General features: G+C 42.7%; 1 protein-coding gene across 7 annotated transcripts in view; it reads right to left on the reverse strand.

Annotated features, from left to right (window-relative positions):
- NELL1 (neural EGFL like 1) overlaps window positions 1-16,256 on the reverse strand; it is a 452,170-nt gene that overhangs the window by 393,842 nt on the left and 42,072 nt on the right. For 6 of the 7 annotated variants that reach the window (XM_050955301.1, XM_050955299.1, XM_050955298.1 and 3 more), the window contains exon 4: window positions 1,122-1,292. The exons of the other annotated variant lie outside the window; for it this stretch is intronic. In XM_050955301.1, coding sequence (XP_050811258.1) covers window positions 1,122-1,292 — 171 coding nt within the window. The remainder of the gene's footprint in view (window positions 1-1,121; window positions 1,293-16,256) is intronic. 7 annotated transcript variants of the gene reach the window in all.

Below are 16,256 nucleotides of genomic sequence, written 5' to 3' on the forward strand. Positions count from 1 at the left end.
TACTGTTGAGGGAGGAGGGCTATAATCACATTCTAGTTCCCTTTCTAAAATGAAATGCAGAATGTAGAGGGCAATAACTTCTCCCTTGCAGGGACACTGGAACAATTTGTATAGTGGGGATGCTAACAGCCATTGAACCAAACTGTAAACCCTGTATATAATGGAAAGCCAGCATCCCCAGGAACCCCTAGATCCATCACCTATGCCCCCTAGATCATGTAAGCACCGCAACAATAAAACCTTATATGGGGGAGAGGAGAGGTTGATCCAGCTTCTGTTGAAGTCAAGGGGTGTTTTGGTGTTCATTTCAGTGCAAGCAGGACTGAATCTATTATCTTTTCCACACACAGAACTGTCTTCAAATGCCCAATCCTGTGTCGCGTTGAGTGTCCTTGACTGCCACTAACCTCAGTGAGAGATGAGTGCTCAGTATATCATAAAATCAAGTCCCAAATGCAAGCAGTTTCTCGGTGGGTAGCTTTTTGCTCCTGCTTGTGTTTTTGTTGGTTGGGGGGTGGGGCTTGCACACTAATGGTGGCAATATGCAATCCTTACAGCTTTTTAAAGGGAGGTAGCGAACTGGCAGCCAGAAAATAAATGGTACCAATACTGAACTTTTAAGGAGAGCAGCCCCTTTTACAAGTTTCCCTTTAGAAAAGTCATTTAGGCTTTTATTTTGTTTTTAAAAAAGGACACTTGATTAAGTGAAATGAAATTAGAAGCTCAAACAACATCTTCATATATTCTTCACGTTTCGAGGCATGCTGAGTGAAGCACTCCACAGACAGAACAGACTGCACAACCATGTATCACACTTAAATGGAATCACAGCTGAAAATGACATCAGCCAGTACCTACAGTACACTGAGGTATATTTAAGACTCCCCAATCAGCAATCGACCTTTCCTACATGTGTTCATAATCACAATGTACCATTTCATCTTTATGCTTTGTTTTCTTTCTTACTCTGTTGCGTTTGGTCACTTTAGAATATAGAACAGCTTTTTTCTTTTCTTCAATTGCAGTTTTGTTCCCAGGGGAGAGGAGGAGGAGGAGGGAGGAAAGAGATGGCTTGCATTTCTCTTTAAAAAAAGAAGAATTTACACAACACAATTTCTTACCTGTTGCAATCAACATGAAGCAGAAGGTGGGATGCGCTAAGTGACAGTGCAATCTTGTGCCACTGTCCGTCTGCCATCCGGTACGGGAACACCTCTGTTCTTGCCTTTCCATTAAATCTATAATGATATCTAATCTCATCCCTCAGGCCGCTGCTCTCCAGTTCAAAGTAGCTGTATTTGAAAGATGAAGAATCAGTTCCATGTTTTAGACTGTGTTATCCCTGCTATCACCACCATTTCCCTCCTTCTGCTCTAAGGCTTAAAAACAGTTCATGCATTTGAAAATGAATTAATCACCACATTAGCTTACAAATGTAAAACAGGTTACACAGTATGGGTGTTAGATCTGGTAGTTTATTATTTTTAATAAAAAAAAAGAGTGAGACAGGGCATGAAATATTAAATAATATCACTTATATGAAGATTGCACATGTTAAAAACACCGTTAGATAGCCCTGAAGATCAAAGTTCCCTTTTTTAATCAACAGTACAAGCATCCTTCCACTGCTCTACCAATGTGCTTCATCTCCTGGCTGGATTTGAATTGGCAACCTAGAAATGATGGGCAACCTAGAAATGATGGGCTCTATTCACATTACTAATGCCAAAGAAGAGGTACTACAGGAAGAATGCGCCAGCTAATTAGCAGAGTAGTATCTACTTGCCACCAATCTCATTTTAAAATGCTTATTTTTAAATCTCTCCTCCAAAATTTGTGCTTATTCAATTTATTGACTTTTATTTTTAAGGCTGTAATGTTTCAGTTTTACAAGGAAATTAAAGTCACCAGATAGAGTAGCTCTCTCAAAACCTGGCACAGTCAACCCTGGGACATTTGTCACAACAGAACAGTCTACAAGAGCACTTTCTTGCTAACAAAACAACATTTTTATTTGGCTCAAACTTCCGTCAATAGTTGCTTCACACTTGCAGAAGGAACTAGAGAAACAGTTAATTTTTACAGTGAGTTTACTCCCTGTAAAAGGTACCAGACTAGCAGTGTGGCAACTGAGTCACACCCAGCACGAGAGCAATTTCCCCAAGTCGGTCTACCGGCGACAGCCTCTAGGGACAAGAGGGGAGACTGGTCTTATTGCCTGTTTAATCCTAGGTCTGTCATAAAATTGCCAGGGAAGGATGTGGGCAGAAACTAATAAGAGCAGAGTGGAACTAATGAGGACTGCACAATTCTTGTGGCCTTGAAGGAAGCATAAATGCGTAGTCCTCCAATGCTATAGGTATGCTCTGGAGCTTTGGGAGGGAACTGGGCATAAGCTAAACAGTAGGGAAGAAGAGGAAAGAGGAGAGAAAACAGAATTATTGGGAAGAGACAATAATGGAAATGGGAGAGGAGGAAGAGACAGTAGCTATTTGCTGGTGGTACATCCAAGGAAGCTGGGATTGCTGCACCGGACACTGCATGCTTACATCACTGGTGTGGGAAGGAAAGAGTGCTTTGCTTCACTTTCTAGCAAGCCTCTCTAAAAGAGGGAAGAAAAACAGTCTTGATAGGCCTTGCTCTCCACTGCCAGAAGGAGATTTCCATGATACTGCATTTGGAAGGAAGATGAGATCACAGAGGATGAACAGAAGAAAGGCAAGGACCCATACCAAAAGAAGACTAAAGACTGAAACACGAACAAGTGGTGTGGAGGAAAGGTAATACACCTGCCCAACTCTTGAAAGCCAGAAATAGGAAGAACTAGAGAGAGAAAATAGGGAAGCATTTAAAGCCACTGAAATACATAGGATTAGAGAAACTTTTCTGAGGGATAAAAAAGAGAAAGATGCCTGATTAGTTAAAAACTCCAGAGATTATTAAAAATGAAAACATTTTAAACAGCTCATTTATTCTTGCCCATTCATGCCATTTGTCTATTTTTCGCATGTTGCACAGCATTGGCAGTTTCACTCTGGTTTGTAGTCAATTTCACTCTCTGATTCTCATGTAGCAGCCCAATGGGGCATCATTTGGGACACAAATGCTTCCAGGGAATGACTACATCCAAACAAAAAACTCTTTGCACTCCTCAAGTGACAAATACATGTAATGCAGTTTTATTTGTTTTATAATATTTTCTTTCCCATCTTTACCAAAAAAAACACTAACTTTTTCACCTAAAATACTCAACAGTAGAAATATGTAAAATCTAAAACAGTTTGTAATGAAGAGACAGACAGGGAATAAAAAGAAGAACTGACTTATTTCATTTAAAGGGAGGGGTCGCAGTTCAGATTTCCTTCCACGTACCAATCCAATTAATTGGGAAACTAAGAAGAAATATCTATCTAAAATGCTGGATTCCAGCCATCTGAGAGACTGCAAACCTCTCATCTCCTTAATGGACAACAATGAAATTAAACATCAAATCGATGGACGGAGGAGCCCTGCAAGTAAAATAGGACGGAAGAGAAACACTCTTAACCATTATTCTCTGATACATTCTACTGTTTCACATGACACATTTCACATAGTTATTGATTTTCTTTCAAACAGACAGAGGGAATTAACAATGCAGATTATCCAGTTGTTCAAGGCAATGATTCTCCAACTGTGGAGACCAGCACTCTTGAGCAGTGATGTTTCCAGTTAATTCCAGCTTAGTCTCGGATTCTTTTAGGATTTTCAGAGACTTTTTTAACCAATTACTCTAAACCCAAAAATAAAAATACAAGCCTCTCTCTGCACCTCATGTGACCATTTCATGGCTTTCTTTGTCAGCTGTTCCTGTGGTGTGAACTCAGCCATGATCAAATTTACAGAGGACACCAAAATTGGTGGGGCAGCAAATACACAGGAGAGTTACACTGCAGTGTGACCCGGCGAGACTGGAGTAGTGGTAGATACAGGCAACAAGGGGAGAGTCATTATTTAAAAATGTTAAATCCAACAGCCCAGGGAAAGGAAATAAATCAGTACAGATAGAAAACGGGAAGATATAACCAAATAGCCATGCCCAGTGCATTAAAATGAGTTTATCTTCATTCTATCTAGGTTCTTATGTGATTTTCGTCACTGTAACATCTGAGATATTTCCAATAGAAACTGCCTCAGAAAAAGTATGGGACTGGAATCATGGGCTTAGAGGAGAGCTAATCCTAAAGAAGTAGGCCCTTTTATTACAAGGTCCACTATATGAACATTGGTTCAAGGTCACCACAACCAAATCTAGGCAAGCCCAAAACAGAGAAAGCTGTTCCTTGCAGTTTCCTTTTCTTGTTCCTTATTGTCTTTTCTTCACCAACACTATATACACCATTCTCTCATTTATATTTCCGATATAACGAGATCCTAAGGTGCACCTGAGCTCCATGCTGCTACCTTCTGGTCTCACCTTATGACCCTGGAGGCAGCCAGGGACTGATTTGACTCCAGATACAATTTAGAGAAGCCTCAGGACTTCTCTAATTTATGTCAGTTAGAGCAGTCCCATCGGGGACTTTTGTTAGTGCACACTCCAAGATTGCAATGCATTTTGGCCACTCTGGGAGGTTCCAGGGAGTGCTCCCTCTATGAAGTGCCATCCAGAGACACCAGCTGGTTGGAGCAAAAGCAGCCAAAGCAGGGACTGTTGCACTATGGGGAGTGGTGACAGTTCTGTGTCCAGAGGTATTTTAGGGTGAAGGGTATCCCTGGTTGGGGGATACCCCTCACCAGGGATACCCCTCACCCTAAAATACCTCTGGACACAGAACTGTGCAGGGGAGACCTCCCGCACTACCCTCAGCATGTAGCCTTGCGGAAAAACTGCCAAGAGCAGCCAGCCTGAGAGTCCAGCCAGTAGTAGCAGAAGGAGCCAAAGCAGGGGTCTCTGGACATTCCAGTCAAGACTATAGAATATTCTCTGATTTTCTCTGCCTGTGTTGATTGGCTGTTTGCACCGACCCTTCGTCTCCCTCACCAGGCTCTTCACTTCAACTTCACTCCACTCCACAATGCCCTTCTTTACCCTCTGCTCCCCCTTACCCTGCCCCACTCACCATTTCCCTTCTCTTTCTATTTAGCTGATCACCTCCTAAGTAACCATGCTCCCCAAATAAACAAAAATTGTGGAACTAACATGCCGTTTGCCACCACCCACTATTCACTCACCTTCTGTACCTTCCCACACCCTATGTCTGACTTGTCTATTTAAACAATATTGTCTCATTGTTTCCTTATACAATTTTGTCTCTTTGCATCCCTCTGTTTTCTCTTGTCTTAAACTTTGATTGTAAGCTCTTTGGGACAGTGACAGCTTTTTTGTTCAGCATTTGTAAAGTGCCTAGCACAATGGGGTCCTGGTCCATGACTGGGGCTCTTAGGTGCTATAACACAAAAAAATGAAATAGTAAGTGCCACTAAAGGAGTACAAAGGCAAAGAATCGGGATTTGGACCAGTCATACTTTGCACTTAGAACAGGGTCCTTCCATCTGAGAATCTTAGAGAACTTACAAATATTGATAAATTAAGCCACAAGATACACCTTTTAGGCAGATATCGTCATCCTCATTTCACAGATGGGAACATAAGGCACAGAAAGGTTAAACCATCTGCCCAAGGTCCCACAGGGTCCCCACTATCAGAACTAGCAGTAATATTTAGGGTCACAATCCTAGCTTCCCAACTAGGCCACGCTTCATCTGTTTCCACAATGACATCTCCTCATACTAGTGGACAGTGATGACAATTAACATCGTTAGGAGCAATTTATGATGTTCAGATATTACCACCTCAAAAACCCATAAAGTGGCTTGGTTCTTGACTGCCAGCTCAGAATAAAGCAGGGGTAATAAAATAACATCTGCTTTCAAAAAGTTCACACATTCCTTTTCCTTATGCTTTCCTGTCACTGACACACACATCTACAAACGTATAACATTAAAAAATTAACTGAGGATGTTATTGTGGAGGATCTAACATTCTGTTGTTTATGTAAGAGGCAAAACAAAGGCAGAAGAATCTAGGTTTTCTAAATGGAAGAGCAGAACTTTGATAAGGAAAGCCTTAGAAGTTCACCTAAAAACTGCAATATCAAGAAGATTTCGGAGAGATTATTTTATTTTTTGGTACTCAATAAGAGCACTGTCAATATAAAGGCACTGCTTGCTGCTGCTGGCACTTTGCAAGCTAGAACAGTACTAGGACAAGCACTGTCAATGAAGTTGCACTTAGGAAGTTAAATGTTTCATAATTGCCATCTGCTGTCAAAGCACAAAAGAAGTCATTTAAATGGATTTCTCTCTCCTCTTCACATAAGCAGCATGGAAGAGGCTAATGTTTCAGAAGTGAGGGATGGCCCACCTATAGAAATAATAAGGTGGCAGAAAAATAAATATATAAATGTACGAGGTTTATCCCAGAAGCTTAAAGAACTCAGTGCAAAACAAGCAGCTATAATAGGAAATGCATTACTTTCTGCAATGATTCTTCATAATCCCTCATAGCCACAGAGCTAATCACCTACCACACAATGTTTTGTTTGTTAATAAAGGACAATGTCCCAGCTCTGGAAAAATCCGTCAGATTAAATTCGATTATGTATTGTAACTGTATGAGTCGACTGGCACAATGTGTTCCAAGACAAAGTGGTTTCTCACTCGGCAGCCTTTAGTAGTAATGGTTACTTCAGGGAATGAAAACAGGTGTTGCCACTGGCCTTGGGGATGATCCTCCTATTTCGGTGTCAAGCCACCGAGTAACAACATCCAAAATTGCCCAATTAAGATTCAGTCTCAGAAGATTCACTGTACCAGCAAGTGCAGCCATTTCTTTATAGTGTAGATATGCCCATGGATGGCATGAAGCCCCTAGCGGTTTTGCTTTCTCTGGAGTGTACCACTAGACAAATCCTGAGCCTGGTTCTTATCTCACTTACACCAGTGTAAATCAGAAACAACTCCACTATACTCAATGGAGTTAAACTGGGGTGAGTGGAGAATCAGGCCCAATCTATACAGATCTTTAAAAACATGGGCTAGTGTAGACTGCTCCACTGACTTCAGGGAAGCTGCATCAGTTCACACCACCAGAGAATCTGGCTACATACACACTTGCACAAACCTTGCCCACATTCACAAGTTGACTAAGCAAGCGCATACAAGGCAAAAAGTGAACAAACTCAAAGAATATTCCTGGCTTTATTCTAAAGTACTAATTCTCTCGGAAATAGTTCCCTCAGTATCAAAATACTGCCTTTTCTTCCTCTTTCTTTAGAGGATGGATGAAAGACTCTCTCAACTGCAATGACAGAGAGGCTACTTGCTCCTCTGTGCTCTGTGTTACACACAGTGTATGTTCTGTGAGTTATAGAGACAAATAAATGAAAAAATATAAGCCTGGGTAAACAGCACCCCCCATATTTCTGCCCTTGCCCTTCAGTAAAGAGTAAGGGATGTCAAAAATCTCCTTCATTTACATCTTACCTTGGATTCTAAACATAATAGCGGAAACTGATCCTTATTGTAACTTCACAGAAATCAATGGAGTTGCATCATGGACAAATTTTGACCATTTTAGAGGCTTTTGCTGCATTTTCTTTGTTTAGCTTCTGAATAAGAGCCATCAGATTGTTAACATGGTGAACTACTGCTCTTCCAGGTCCATGTGAAAGGTACAAAAGCTGGAGCCCATCCGGGGTAACAGCCACTATGGGGAGCCCTGGACTCTCCACCTGCCCTGGGTGGGGAGCCCAAGAGACACTCCCAGCCCATGTCCCCACTCCCCAGGGTATGCCTATGAGGGCAGGTGGAGGGTCCAGGGCTCCCCATAGCAGCCTGGGAGGCTGTTACCCTGGCCAGGCTCCAGCTTCTGGCCTGGGCAAGGGGTGGTGCCTTTGGGGGGCACAGGGGCGGAGCCACAGAAGGGGCAGGCCTCATGGCCCACTCACTTTTATGAAGGATCCAGAGCTGCTGGCTGAGTCAGAAGCCAGGTATCAGAGCCAAGCATCAGAGCAGGAGTCAGGAATCAGAGCTCAGGGTGAGAACCGCAGTCAGAGGCCAGATGCTAGGACCAATGATCAGAGCCAAAGTCAGGAATCAGAGCCCAGGGTGAGAACCAGACTACCTGGAGTGAGGTAAGGCAGGAGCAGGGCTGGGAACAAGCAGGTACAGGAGCTATGGTTATGGATGAATGCTTTGAGCAGCTGCTGAACTGCTGCTGGCCTGCAGACCCTTCCAGTCAATCAGGCAGCCTACTACAGACCAGCTGTGCTCATTAGGTTGCCCAGAGAATGATTCTGTTGCAGGTCTTGATTCTTGACAGCACCTATGTTTCCTGGAGGAAATGCAGCACACAGAAAAACAAGATAGGCCTCAGCACTCATTTCTCCTGAACAAAACTAGTGGTCAATAAGCAAGTCTAGAAATACTGACATCCCCTATGGAGATTGCCCATCACCATAACCAGCCCTGCTTCTCTGACATGTCAGTGTGATGCTGAAATGAAAAGGGTCTTCTTTTGTCTATTCCAACTTACTGCTCTAGTCAGCCTTTTAATCACCTTTTTGATAACCTTATTCAGGAACAAGAGACTTGAGAGCATGTTCTGGACAGAAAATTTGTCAACAATGAGTAATGGTGGCTTGTGTTTTTAAGGAACGATGATCTACAGATTTTTAAGATGATGATGTGATTTGACAGATAGAATGGTTAGATACATATATTAAGGAAACACATTGCTTGAGGAATAGCAGAGTGAATGGTTAGGAGAGCCTAGCTGAAGTTACTATTATTTGTTAGCATGGAAATTACTGCTGCCCTCATTTTTATAATTAGAGCATCTGAACATTATCATGTTTTACAGATGTATCATCAGTTGCCTATTCAAATTCTAGTGGCAGAGAGCAAAAAACCAAATTATGTTGCTAAGTGCAGAATGGGTTTTAGGCACATAAAAAGTTGGACATTTTAAAATAATTACAAATCTTTGGAGATGGGCATTATTATCCTACAATCAACTCAATGTGTTTTACAATCCCTCTGTTAGCATGTGGAACTCTTATGTACCTCACACAAGGGGCTTGTTAAGAGGGGATAATGCCTGCCTTATTGAAGTTTATTGCTTGATCATTATCCTTTTCTCGTCATAATCATGCTTAAGCTTTAACCAGGCACTTGACACAACTCATTTCAGTTCAAGATCATGGGAATAAGATGCTCAGCAGTATACTGTAACCTGGAAACAGCTGCTATGGATGCAGTGACCAAAGGAAATGGAATAGACAATACAAAGAAAGAAAGCCTGTGACAAAAATGTATAAACACCTGAAATGGATGGGGGGAAGATTATAAGCAGGATTGTGTTCATCCATCAGCTACTTAGGAGAATCAGCTTCATGTAATCACCAACTTTACTGATGCACAGACTCTAACTCTAATTGCCAGATGATGGCAAGTTTCATTCAAAAAAGCTACTGATCTCAGGATGCAATCAATAAAATGACAGAAGGAAAGCTCTACAGTTCTGAAAAACAGCTGACTGAAGATGGTCTAAAGGGTATGGACTTTTCTAAACAGCCTTTGCAGAAACAACAAATGACTTCAATTCTGCCTTCTATGGTGCTGCCATCTAACACTGGACACTAATGTAGTTTGGATTAAAGCTATAATCCTGACTACCAATAGTATCCACTACTGAGCTTTGTAAACATAATGCTTGGTCAATGTTCAAAGGTTCTCTGTGTGGATTACTTGTTTAACCTCTTAAATAGAACTCTGAAAGTCCCCATCATTCTCAGGAAAATGAAGAAGTGAGGCAGATTTAAGATTGTAACTCTACTGCATCCCAACACTCTCATCTTAGAAATCTGAGGGCACAAAAATATGACTTCCTTGGGTTGAGCTTTACCATGTTCCAAATCCAAATACCTGAATCTGAGAGAATGAAATGCTGCTCATTTGTACACTTGTATCCTCTATCCCTAAAATAAAAGGAAGTCAATTAAATAACTTAATCAGCCCTTTTTTTCTATGACTACACTTTATATTAACCTAATCTGAAAAGTTTAATGAAAAAAGCCACCACTGTGACATTTTGTTCATTAAAGGTGTATATGTCTTATTGTCCTATAGTTCTTCTATATGCCAGGAGGAGTATATCAAACGGCATGGCACTTCGCCTTTATGACACTCAAATGTGTCTGTGTACCTGCAACTAGGCAAATATTTATCTCAATACAATTTTCTTTTCTTGTGTGATCATAAAAGAAAATAACCCTGAAGTCTGACTAGCACAAAAAGGCAGCTCCTTCAGAGTACAGTGCAAAATAACTGCTTTTTTCAGAGTATGTGGCAGAAAGACTAACTTCAACATATTCTAGGTTCCTATCACAGATATGAACATCCATTTCCTCCACTGTTGGAGCAACTGCCTACTGTCTGTCCAGGTGACACACGCTCTCCCAGGTCATATTAAACCAATAAGGTGATGGTACATGGCAGAGAGAAAAAATGACAACATCACATCTTTATTCAAAAGGACCCACTCATCCTCAGTCCATCTGGGTGGAACATGAGTCTGTATCTAGCACACTTATCTGGAAAACACTGCTGTTGGTGAATTTGCATAGATCTGCCTTGGATGGGACCCTATAGTTATAGTGGAGATGGCACTCTAGATTGTTTCCTCAGTGTGCAGAATGCCCACCTAAATACCTCTGACTAAAAAGAAAAATGTTTATTCCACTGTAACAACCACCAGCAGCATAGATCACAATCGTGCAAACCTAGGACCTTCAGCACAGTTCAGACCTCCTAAGGTAAAGTAAAGTAATGACTGCTTTACCTGGTCGCAGTGCTAGGCTGTTATCCTCTGATGGACCAGCTACTAATCGAGGACTTGACACACACTGTGCTAGTGTGGAATATACCACCAGGGCACAAATAGGATCTGGGATATGCTAAGTAGAACTGATCGAAATGCAGAAAATATTTTCAGGGTTGGGGGGGACACCCTGGAACCATATAGCAGACTTTCAGAAGCAGATTGTTCAGGTCGGACAGAAAACTCTGTTCTGCACAAACACTCAGGACTGCACCCCTCCCTCAGGCCTCTTGTGAGGGAAGGGGATTTCAACCCTCTTATCTCGCTCAGAAAACAATGCTTGTTCTTGGATAGGAAGATAGCAGGCAAAAAAATTACAGATACGATATTGCTGGATCCATCCCTCTGCTCCTCTCACCCTGATCACTCTAGCAGCCATATTCACCATTCCAGTCTCACCCAGCATGCCCCCTTGCAGGGAAGCATAGTGTTGCAGATGAGCCCTTAACTGGTTTTCCTCTCACCCAGGGTATAAACAAGTCCACACAGCCAGTTAAGTGCTAAAGAGCACCTCCTTGTGGAAGTCTTATTTATTAATGGAAAAGCCAACACAGCATATAAACACAACGTTCACACCAACATCCCATTCTTAGTCCAGGTCCCCCACCTGAATCCAGTGTTTGCTTCTACCCAGGCTCTTTCTCCAGGGTTCTCTTCGTTCCAATTTCTTCCCCTGGTGTTAGGCCTCTTGCCCCTACCAAAGTAACATCCTACTCTGGAGTCTGGGGAGATTGGTCCATTACAACTCTTCTCTGAGACAATGAGTGATCCTTCCCAGGCTGGGCTTCAGGCTAGAATGAGGGGGACCTTTGGCTAAGACTAGGCCCTCCTGGATGCCTGCTGGTTGCAGTTCTCCCCTACCCAGCAGCAACTCTCACATACTCTCCATCTCAGTAGGTTCCCTAAAGAGTTCACCTTCTAGGGCAGGGGTTGGCAACCTTTCAGAAGTGCTGTGCCAAGTCTTCATTTATTCACTCTAATTTCAGGTTCCGCGTGCCAGTAATACATTTTAACGTTCTTAGAAGGTCTGTTTCTATAAGTCTATAATATATAACTAAATTATTGTTGTATGTAAAGTAAATAAGGTTTTTAAAAATGTTTAAGAAGCTTCATTTAAAATTAAATTAAAATGCAGAGCCCACCCCCCTGGTGGCCAGGACCCAGGCAGTGAGAGTACCACTGAAAATCAGCTCACGTGCCACCTTAGGGTCCCTGCTCAACCCTCTGGCTCAGGCTTCTCTAGGGATCTCCCTTCTATAGGAGCTTCCTGTCTCCCTTTGGAGTTCCCTCCAACTGATCTTGAGTCACTTATCAGGTCTAAGTGCTTGTTTACTAATAAGCCACCTGGGGCAGTCAATCACCCTCATGTGTGACTTTTATAAAGCAATCAGGCAGATTAGGACCTAATTCCCCAAAAAGAACAGCTGTCCCATGACACCATACAGTGATTGTGTCTACAATACAGCAGGTGGCTGAAACTGCTGTGGGGGAAGAGTCAAATTAATTAGTGTCAGGGAAACATATCCTCCCCCTTATGTGGGCCAAACGTCTCCTGGGAAGCTGTCCCTCTCCTCATTTTTGTGATAACCATCCCCTGAACCCAGATGGCTGCAGGAAGTCTGAGAGTAGAAGATGTTAGCCACTTCCCAATAGCATCTGTCAGAAATGACGGCACTGCCTGCAGCCCTTTCAAACAAAGGGAGAAAACCAATCTGGCCATGTAGTGGGACAGAGGTCAGTTTGACAGCTAGTGTGGCCCCTCTGGTGGCTCTGGCAGACACTAATTTGCAACACCAACACACTGCTTAGCAAAGATCCATTCCAAAATTCCTGCAGAATGGCTATAAAACTTTCATCAATTAGTTGAGAAAGTTGCCTTCAGTCTAAATTACAGGGAACTCCAACAGAGTGCCATAAAACAAGCAAATTGAATAACTCAAAATGCTGGGGAGGGCTCCAGGGGGAATCTACACAGCCTGCTTCTAGCCAACTCTGACATTTCAGCCCTGTCCAATTTCAGCCTTAAAGAGTTTCAGACTGTCATCCCTTCTATTCCAATTGCTGACAAGGTCCAGCCATTGTGTTTCAACAGCTGGTTACTGCCAGTGCATTAATGCTTCAGACAGACAACAATTGTCAGTCCATTGTACATAAAACACTTGCTCTCAGCAGGAAGCCTCAATATGGCAGGTAGTTCCCCTTCTTTCACAGTGTTTAAATCGGTGGGAACTGTATGGAGTTTTAACTTTCTTGTTTTTCTTTTTCCTTCTTCATACTGGACTCCAAAAGGACAGAGTCAGGGCCAGACCTAATGCCCATTGTAGCCCATAAGAGTCTTTCCATTGATTTTAGTGACCTTTGGATCAGGCCCTCTGCACAGAAAACCAAATTCCAATTATCAGCCAGGTTCACTGGTTCTTTTTATTCCACACAAACAAAATGTGTGCGTACACCTTACAGATGTGCATGCCTGCTAATTCAGAGGCAAGTGAAATGAGCCAGACTCTTTGCATATTCTGGGTGTACTAAATACACCTTAAGTGATTCAACATATAAATAATGAAGCTGTGACTTTTGCTATTAATGGCTAATGGCTATATTTGCCATTTTTCCATTTCCTGAATACTGTACAACCCAGAATCTAATATGCATATAAACAAGTTGGAATGAGTCACTAAAAATGCTACACTAAGTAACTGATCCTTCAGTTTTGCAATTAGGGTCAAAAGTCCCTTGCGGAGATTCCTTTTTCCTAATTAGGTTTCAATTTTCATTTAATTAGTTTGTTGCTTGTAAAATCTGGTAAAATCCTTTACACTAGCTCTCTTGCAGCTGCTTTCATATTTATCCTGGGTGGGGGTGGGGGTTAGTGGGCTGTACTGTACAGTGGTCCAAAATTGTGGTCTGTGGACTAGTGGTACAGAAAGCACTTCCAGGTGGACTTCAAAGGTGCTTTGCTTGTAATGGTGGAAGTGTGAAATACATGCAGCAGTAACATTCAGTTGATTCCATAATACATTTCAATTGTGCATACAAGAGTTTTCTAGCAGACCCCCTTGCATGCCTATGCCAATCTGGAGTGCCACACTTGCAACTAAAGGGCCAAATTCAGATCTTATTTAATAAGTTTTACACTAGCAGTGGAGGTAACTCTTGCAATTTTATTGCAAGTCTTGCAATACTTGGCACTTGTTTTTCTAAAGCCCCAATTCCTAGTCATGTGCTAATGTAAGACTCTCATCTTTCATTCTTAAAAAAGATGCACATTGGTATCCCTCATCATTGGGAAGAAAAGCTTTGAAACATGAATCCTACAGGGCCAAATCCCTGAAACACATAAAGAGAACCTAAAATATACTATATTCTTAAAAAACTCATGCCTTCTTTGCTCATCTTGTAACTTTAGAACACATGGTTGGCAATTGGTTTATCTCCATTGATTTCAATGAATTTGCTCCTGATTCAGAACCAGCTATGAAGCGTCATGAAGCCCCCTTCTTTGTCAGGTATAAATTCAGCCATAATCAAATTGTTTGACAATGGCGGGATGCCAAATTTCAACATGATCGAGCAAGAGAACTGCAGGACATGAAGGAAGAGCTGGTACTAACAAATGGAAAGTGCTACATATAGCAAGGGGAAATAAATAGGAGATAGTGGGTGGGACATAAGCAAGCAGCTTCACTCATCACATTAAAGTGAATTTTTCATCTTTCCTTCTTAATATTGACTTAATATCACTCTTGTAGTTAATCAAGTACTATAGCTCTAGCAGAGGGGTGTGGAATCAGGACTGAGAAAGAGGAGTTCTCTTGGAGATCTCTATCAAAAAGAGATGAATAATAAACAAGAAATTGAGCATCACTGCTACAGAGCTTCATTTTGCATCTTATCCTTAAGCCTTATTGTTCCCTTCTCACTCCCAAACACTGAATTTCATTCCCTGACCCTTTTGCATTCTCTGCATGTAATCTAACTTATTTACCATTTGACTCGTCATATACCCATTTTCTCCCTTCCATTGCTATTCTCTTTCTTGTAAAGAAGTCTCATAGAAGAATCATAGAAGATCAGGGTTGGAAGAGACCTCACGATGTCATCTAGTCCAACCCCCTGCTCACAGCAGGACAAGGCCCACATCCCAGCCAACGCTTTTTCAAGCCAGGCCTTAAAAACCTCTAAGGATGGAGATTCCACCACCTCCCTAGGCAGACCCATCCTTAGGGTACAGCGAATGGGGGCAACCGCCCTGGTCCTCGTGCTTCGTGAGAAGATGCAGGGAGGCAGGAGCAGAGAGGAGCCCCCCTAAAATCTCCCCCCACAGCATTTCCTGCCCGCCAGCAGGCCTCACCAATCAGCACCTCCCTCTCCCTCCCAGCGCCTACCACCGATCAACTGATTCATGGCATCTGCAGGTGCTGGGGGCGGGAGGGGAGAAGAGCGAGGGCACAGTAAAATCGGGAAGGAGAGTGGAACTAGATGGGATAGGAGCAGGAAGAGGTGGGGCAGGGCTGGGGCCTTGGGGAAAGGGGTGGAGTGGGGGCAGGGCATGGTCGGAGCCAGGGGAAGCACCTCCCTATCAGATAGAAACTCAGTGCTTATGTCCCAGCTCTCACACCCCCTAAGGATAGCTCTGTCCTTATGTAACCCATTCCAGTGCTTCACCACTCTCCTAGTGAAATAGTGTTTCCTAATATCCAACCTAGACCTCCTCCACTGCAATTTGAGACCATTACTCCTTGTTCTATCATCTGCCACCACTGAGAACAGCCTCACTCCATCCTCTTTGGAACCTCCCTTCAGATAGTTGAAGGCTGCTATCAAATCCCCCCTCACTCTTCTCTTCTGGAGACTAAATAAGCCCAGTTCCCTCAGCCTCTCCTCCTATGTCATGTGCCCTAGCCTCCTAATCATTTTTGTTGCCCTCCGCTGGACTCTCTCCAATTTGTCTAATTCCCTTCTGTTGTGGGAGGCCCAAAACTGGACACAGTACTCCAGATGAGGCCTCATCAGTGGCGAATAGAGGGGAATGATCACATCCCTCGATCTGCTGGCAATGCTCCTTCCTATACAACCCAAAATGCCATTAGCCTTCTTGGCAACAAGGGCACACTGTCGACTTATATCCAGATTCTCATCCACTGTAATCCCCAGGACCTTTTCTGAAGAACTGCCACTTAGCCAGTCAGTCCCCAACCTGTAGTAGTGCATAGGATTCTTCTGCCCTAAGTGCAGGACTCTGCACTTGTCCTTGGTTGAACCTCATCAGATTTCTTTTGGCCCAATCCTCCAGTTTCTCTAGGTCACTCTGCACCCTATCCCTACCCTTCAG

This window comes from Gopherus flavomarginatus, chromosome 5 (assembly GCF_025201925.1).
Source record: "Gopherus flavomarginatus isolate rGopFla2 chromosome 5, rGopFla2.mat.asm, whole genome shotgun sequence".
NCBI lineage: Eukaryota > Metazoa > Chordata > Testudines > Testudinidae > Gopherus > Gopherus flavomarginatus.